The 7,500-nt window shown below is 46.6% G+C and overlaps 1 protein-coding gene across 1 annotated transcript in view; it reads left to right on the top strand.

Annotated features, from left to right (window-relative positions):
• Positions 1-7,500, top strand: part of LOC120037157 (histidine decarboxylase-like) — a 12,966-nt gene that overhangs the window by 131 nt on the left and 5,335 nt on the right. Inside the window, exons 2-9 of the mRNA XM_038983329.1 lie at positions 1,477-1,655; positions 3,310-3,423; positions 3,743-3,865; positions 4,371-4,514; positions 4,799-4,942; positions 5,622-5,688; positions 6,100-6,262; positions 7,320-7,410. Coding sequence (XP_038839257.1) covers positions 1,477-1,655; positions 3,310-3,423; positions 3,743-3,865; positions 4,371-4,514; positions 4,799-4,942; positions 5,622-5,688; positions 6,100-6,262; positions 7,320-7,410 — 1,025 coding nt within the window. The remainder of the gene's footprint in view (positions 1-1,476; positions 1,656-3,309; positions 3,424-3,742; positions 3,866-4,370; positions 4,515-4,798; positions 4,943-5,621; positions 5,689-6,099; positions 6,263-7,319; positions 7,411-7,500) is intronic.

Below are 7,500 nucleotides of genomic sequence, written 5' to 3'. Positions count from 1 at the left end.
TAGTTATTGTAGGTAGTTATTGTAGGTAGTTATTGTAGGCCGGTATTGCAGGTAGTTATTGTAGGTAGTTATTGTAGGTAGTTATTGTAGGTAGTTATTGTAGGTAGTTATTGTAGGTAGGTATTGTAGGTAGTTATTGTAGGTAGGTATTGTAGGTAGTTATTGTAGGTAGTTATTGTAGGTAGTTATTGTAGGCCGGTATTGCAGGTAGTTATTGTAGGTAGTTATTGTAGGTAGTTATTGTAGGTAGTTATTGTAGGTAGGTATTGTAGGTAGTTATTGTAGGTAGTTATTGTAGGTAGTTATTGTAGGTAGGTATTGTAGGTAGTTATTGTAGGTAGTTATTGTAGGTAGTTATTGTAGGTAGGTATTGTAGGTAGTTATTGTAGGTAGTTATTGTAGGTAGTTATTGTAGGTAGTTATTGTAGGTAGGTGTTGTATGTAGTTATTTTAGGTAGTTTTTGTAGGTTGGTATTTTAGGTAGTTATTTTAGGTAATTATTGTAGGTAGTTATTTTAGGTAATTATTGTAGGTAGATAGATGGTTGTTGTTGTAGAGAGAGAGAGAGAGAGAGAGAGAGAGAGAGAGAGAGAGAGAGAGAGAGAGAGAGAGAGAGAGAGAGAGAGAGAGAGAGAGAGAGAGAGAGAGAGAGAGAGAGAGAGAGAGAGAGAGAGAGAGAGAGAGATAGATAGATAGATGGTATTATAGATAGATGGTATTGTAGGTAGATAGATAGATAGATGGTATTGTAGGTAGATAGATAGATAGATAGATGGTATTGTAGGTAGATAGATAGATAGATGGTATTGTAGGTAGATAGATAGATAGATGGTATTGTAGGTAGATAGATAGATAGATGGTATTGTAGGTAGATAGATAGATAGATGGTATTGTAGGTAGATAGATGGTTGGTATTGTAGGTAGATATATGGTTGGTATTGTAGGCAGGTAGATGGTTGGTATTGTAGGTAGGTAGATGGTTGGTATTGTAGGCAGGTATTTTAGGTAGCTATTGTAGGTAGGTATTGTAGGTAGGTATTGTAGGTAGGTATTTTAGGTAGTTATTGTAGGTAGGTATTGCAGGCAGGTAGATGGTTGGTATTGTAGGTAGGTAGATGGTTGGTATTGTAGGTAGTTATTGTAGGTAGGTAGGTAGGTAGATGGTTGTTATTGTAGGTAGGTAGATGGTTGGTATTGTAGGTAGTTATTGTAGGTAGGTATTGCAGGCAGGTATTTTAGGTAGGTAGATGGTTGGTATTGTAGGTAGTTATTGTAGGTAGGTAGGTAGGTAGGTAGATGGTTTGTATTGTATGTAGGTAGATGGTAGGTTTTGTAGGTAGTTATTGTATGTAGGTAGGTAGGTAGATGGTTTGTATTGTAGGTAGGTGTGGTTGAACATTGTTTGTGATTGATATCCTATATAATATGCTATCTAATATTGTGTAATCTGACTGTTGTGTGTTGTCCGTTGTCCAGGTAAGGAGATGGTGGATTACATCACTAGGTACCTGACGACCATCAGAGAGAGGAAGGTGACCCCAGGCCCAGAGGTGAAGCCTGGCTATATGAGAGAGCTGCTGCCAGACAGCGCCCCCACTGACCCGGAGGACTGGGACTGTATCTTCAGGGACATAGAGAAGGTCATCATGCCTGGGGTACGTTATGTTCACACATTATATACTCAGCAAAAAAAGAAACGTCCCTTTTTCAGGACCCTGGCTTTCAAAGAGAATTCGTAAAAATCCAAATAACTTCACAGATCTTCATTGTAAAGGGTTTAAACACTTTCCCAGTTTCCCATGCTTGTTCAATGAACCATAAACAATTAATGAACATGCACCTCTGGAACGGTCGTTAACACTAACAGCTTACAGACTGTAGGCAATTATTAAGGTCACAGTTATGAAAACTTAGGACACTAAAGAGGCCTTTCTACTGACTCTGAAAAACACCAAAAGAAAGATGCCCAGGGTCCATGCTCATCTGCGTGAATGTGCCTTAGGCATGCTGCAAGGAGGCATGAGGACTGCAGATGTGGCCAGGGCAATAAATTGCAATGTCCGTACTGTGAGACGCCTAAGACAGCACTACAGGGAGACAAGACGGACAGCTGATCATCCTCGCAGTGCAGACCACGTGTCACAACACCTGCACAGGATCTGTACATCCGAACATCACACCTACGGGACAGGTACAGGATGGCAACAACTGCCCGAGTTACACCAGGAATGCACAATCCCTCCATCAGTGCTCAGACTGTCCGCAATAGGCTGAATAGTGGCTGTACTGAAGGCTTGTAGGCCTGTTGTAAGGCAGGTCCTCACCAGACATCACTGGCAAATCTGGTGCAGTCCATGAGGAGGAGATGCACTGCAGTACTTAATGCAGCTGGTGGCCCCACCACACCACACCACCTGTTACTTTGATTTTGACCTCCCCTTTGTTCAGGGACACATTATTCCATTTCTGTTAGTCACATGTCTGTGGAACTTGTTCAGTTTATGTCTCAGTTGTTGAATCTTGTTATGTTCATACAAATATTTACACACAAATAAACGCAGTTGACAGTGAGAGGATGTTTCTTTTGTTGCTGAGTTTAGATGTGTATAGTGTAATTTATGTGTATATAGATGTGTATAGTGTAACTGATGTGTATATAGTTGTGTATAGTATAACTGATGTGTATATAGATGTGTATAGTGTAATTGATGTATATATAGATGTGTATAGTGTAACTGATGTGTATATAGATGTGTATAGTGTAATTGATGTGTATATAGATGTGTATATAGATGTAATGGTTCCTCTCTAGGTTTCTTCCTAGGTTTTGGTCTTTCTAGGGAGTTTTTCCTAGCCACCGTGCTTCTACACCTGCATTGCTTGCTGTTTGGGGTTTTAGGCTGGGTTTCTGTACAGCACAGATATCAGCTGATGTAAGAAGGGCTTTATAAATACATTTGATTTGATTTTGATTTGATACGTGGTGTGTATTGATGTGTTTGACAGGTTATCATTGTAAATAAGAATTTTTTCTTAATTGATAGTTTATAACAAGGACTTCAATTGCCGAGTGACTATGAGACGTTACCAGGACCGTTGTGCATCAAACATTGATTGTTCACTGAGTGACTATGAGACGTTACCAGGACCGTGGTGGATCAAACATTGATTGTTCACTGTAACTTGTTGTAAGGATATTCTGTCCCCCAAAGTATCTTTCTGGCACTAATGATGGAGTGTGTTTGTGCCTGCGTGTGTGTGTGTGTGTGTGTGTGTGTGTGTGTGTGTGTGTGTGTGTGTGTTGGTCAGGTGGTCCACTGGCAGAGCCCCTACATGCATGCGTACTACCCAGCCCTGACCTCCTGGCCCTCTATGTTAGGAGACATGTTGGCTGATGCCATCAACAACATCGGATTCACCTGGGTAACTATCTTATCACATCCAACTTGATTTACTCTTTGTGTGGAACTACACAAAATTAACTCACTTAATTATCCAACTAAAGTTTTGGTTTAAAGACTCGAATATCATGTTTTAAAATATATATTTCCTGGCAGCACATTAACTGTGACATCAAGTTTGTGAGTTTTTTCTCCCACATGAGCCATGGGTTAACTAGAGGTTACTTTGGATACAATCATCTGCTACAGAAGGCTCCTGCAGGAAATCCTATAGTCGTGTGATATTATAATGTAATGACTATTTATGATAGAATGACATGATGTTGTTGTGTTGGGTCCAGGCCTCCAGCCCGGCGTGTACAGAGCTGGAGATGAACGTGATGGACTGGTTGTGTAAAGCCCTTGGTCTCCCCACCTTCTTCCTCCATCACCACCCAGACAGCACCGGGGGAGGAATACTGCAGGTAGGATAGATACACCTGGATACACCTGACCATACCTGACCCTACTCACCTTACAGTACCAACTAGACCGCACCGGGGGAGGAATAGGCAGGTAGACATGTACTCTCACAGCACCACCTAGTGGTGAATGGGAATAACATTCTCTACTCCTCTCAGAGAGCAGTAAATAAGAGCCCTCAGGTGTTTCAGTGCACATAAACATAGTGCTTTTCTCTCTCCCTCTTTGTCTCCCTCCCTCCCTCTCTCCCTCTTTGTCCCCTCCCTCCCTCCCTCCCTCCCTCCCTCCCTCCCTCCCTCCCTCCCTCCCTCCCTCCCTCCCTCCCTCCCTCCCTCCCTCCCTCCCTCCCTCCCTCCCTTCCTTCCTTCTTTCCTCCCCCTTCCTTCCTTCCTTCCCTCCCTCCTCTCTCTCCTCTCTCTCTCTCCCTCCCCCTTCCTTCCTCCCTCCCTCCTCTCTCTCCCCCCATCCCTCCCTCCTCTCTCTCCCCCCATCCCTCTCTCCTCTCAGAGCACAGTGAGTGAGAGTAGTCTGGTAGCTCTGCTGGCTGCCAGGAAGGCCAGGATACAGCAGCTGAAGAGGACAGATCCAGCAGACAGAGACCTGGATGACTCAGTGGTCAACTCCAGACTGGTGGCCTACGCATCAGACCAGGTCAAGATGGGATGGGTTAGGGACCCACACACACACATGCACATATGCAACGTTTGCAAACATGCACGCATGCACGAACGCACACGCACACACGCACACACACACACACACACAAATAGGGAGTTCTGCATAATGAGAGATTGACTGTCTGCCTGTCTGTCTGTCTGTCCGTCCGTCCGTCCGTCCGTCCGTCCGTCCGTCCGTCCGTCCGTCTGTCCGTCCATCTGCCTGTCTGTCTGTCCGTCTGTCCGTCCATCTCTCCGTCTGCTCTCTGCCTCTATCAGGCTCACTCCTCAGTGGAGAAGGCAGGTCTGATCTCCCTGGTGAAGATCAGGTTCCTCCCTCCAGACGACCACTTCTCCCTGAGAGGAGACACTCTGAAACAGGCCATCCAGGAGGACAGGAGGAGAGGACTGGTACCTGTCATGGTAGGTCATGGTAGGGTATATTAGGGGGTGGTAGGTCATGGTAGGGTATATATTAGGGGGTGGTAGGTCATGGTAGGGTATATTAGGGGGCGGTAGGTCATGGTAGCGTATATTAGGGGGCGGTAGATCATGGTAGGGTATATTAGCGGGTGGTAGGTCATGGTAGGGTATATTCGGGGGCGGTAGGTCATGGTATGGTATATTAGGGAGTGGTAGGTCATGGGAGGGTATATTAGGGGGTGGTAGGTCATGATAGGGTATATTAGGGGATGGTAGGTCATGGTAGGGTATATTAGGGAGTGGTAGGTCATGGTAGGGTATATTAGGGGGTGGTGGGTCATGGTAGGGTATATTAGGGGGTGGTAGGTCATGGTAGGGTATATTAGGGGGGGGGGGGTCATGGTAGGGTCTATTAAGGGGATGGTAGGTCATGGTAGGGTATATTAAGAGCTGGTAGGTCATGGTAGGGTATATTAAGGGGATGGTAGGTCATGGTAGGGTATATTAGGGGGTGGTGGGTCATGGTAGGGTATATTAAGGGGATGGTAGGTCATGGTAGGGTATATTAGGGGGTGGTGGGTCATGGTAGGATATATTAAAGGGATGGTAGGTCATAAACAGTTCGTAACCAAGGTCGTAACCAAGGTCGTAACCAAACCAATGATCATGTTTGTTTCAGCTGTGTGCTACTCTGGGGACCACGGGGGTGTGCGCCTTCGACGACCTGTCAGAGCTGGGACCAGTGTGTACGTCTGTATCTCCTACCTCTAATTATTATACGCACCTGTACGACATACAACATGTGACCTTTGTATGACTTTGGAGCATCTCAGCGTCCTGGGTCCGTATTCATAACGAGTCTCAGAGTAACAGCGCTGGTCATGACTGGACGGAGGGGGACGGGGGACGGGGGACGGGGGGGGGGGGGCGGGGGACGGGGGGGGCCTGATGCTAGATCAGCACTCTGAGACGTTGCTCTGCTCCTGTGAGCCATTCTTGCTCGCGCAAGCCAAGGTTCCCACAAGGCTACTTTATACTTACTCTGAGACGCTGTATGAATACAGATAAGGGTCGCAGGTTCAAGTTCCACTCGGACTCCCACCGCCCCCCAGATTCTCTGAAAAGCGTGTTTGTATTCCTCCCCCTGCCTGGCCTAGGTGCAGAGGAAGGTCTGTGGCTGCATGTGGATGCAGCGTACGCCGGCTCAGCGTTCCTCTGCCCTGAGCTGAGAGGACCTCTGGGGGGTATAGAGTACGCTGACTCCTTCGCGTTCAACCCCTCCAAATGGATGATGGTCCACTTCGACTGCACTGCCTTCTGGTGAGAGAGAAGGGAGGGGAGGGAGGGAGGGAGAGAGAGAGAGAGGGAGGGAATGAGGGAGGGAGAGAGAGAGAGAGAGAGGGAGGGAGGGAGAGAGAGAGAGAGAGAGAGGGAGAGAGGGAAGGAGAGAGGAAGGGGATGGAGAGAGAGGGGGGAGGAAGGGGAGGGAGAGAGGGAGAGAGAGAGGGGAGGGAGAGAGGGGAGGAAGGGGAGGGAGGAAGGGGAGGGAGAGAGGGAGAGAGAAAGGGGAGAGAGAGAGGGAGAGAGAAAGGGGAGGGAGAGAGGAATGGGAGGGAGAGCGGGAAAGAGAGAGGAAGGGGAGAGAGGAAGAAAGGGGGGGAGAGAGGAATGGGAGGGAGAAAGGAAGAGAGAGAGGAAGGGGAGAGAGGAAGAGGGAGGAAGACCTGGTTGTCATCCTGTCCTGCAGTCTAATGACCAAAACGCCCTCTAGTGGCCTCATGGGTGGAATATTTCATAATAATTAAATTAACATTATTTCAGAAAGACAGCCGGATATCTGGTGATTCTATGTCAAATGGTTTTGTTATATTTCAGTCTTCTGTAATGTATATAAAGTGTAATATTGGGATACAAACTCAAAATGTAATACATTTCAACTCTATATCTGACATGGTCCAGGTGTCTTCTGTCTTTAAACCCATAACCATGTGTGTGAAGTAGATCTGTTGAAGACTACCAAGAAACATTGTGTGACCCTGATTTAGCCCACTGCATTAAAATGTTTTAAAAAGAGAGAGGGGGGTAGAGAGGAGTTATGACGACCCTCAAGGGCTTTCCAGACACGAAGCAGCGGCGGAGTTGCCCATTCATCATTTATTGGAGCTAGGCGGGAGGCAGAATTTTATCCAGGTAGAGCGATCGTCGTTGCTCGTGCACGTGAAAGCCACTCAGCCCGAGAAAATAGGACTCTATTTTGGCGAACTCCGCTCAGCCCCATGGCATCCTGTCTGGAGAGCCCTTCAGGCTTCATGTACAGTGTTACTAAGCTGGGGATAGAGAGATTCAGTAACATGTTTTTGGTCGTTGCTCCTAACAGGGTGAAGGACAAGTGCAAGCTCCAACAAACCTTCAGTGTCGACCCGGTCTACCTCAGACACGAAAACTCAGACCAAGCCACCGACTTCATGGTACAAACGCCCTACATTTGACATTTGAGTCATTTAGCAGACGTGCTTATCCAGAGCGACTTGCAGTAGTGAGTGTATACTTTTTCCTAC

This window comes from Salvelinus namaycush, unplaced genomic scaffold (assembly GCF_016432855.1).
Source record: "Salvelinus namaycush isolate Seneca unplaced genomic scaffold, SaNama_1.0 Scaffold1594, whole genome shotgun sequence".
Classification (NCBI taxonomy): Eukaryota; Metazoa; Chordata; class Actinopteri; order Salmoniformes; family Salmonidae; genus Salvelinus; species Salvelinus namaycush.
The sequence above is the reverse complement of the archived record's forward strand: the minus strand, read 5'-3'. Positions and strand labels throughout refer to the sequence as shown.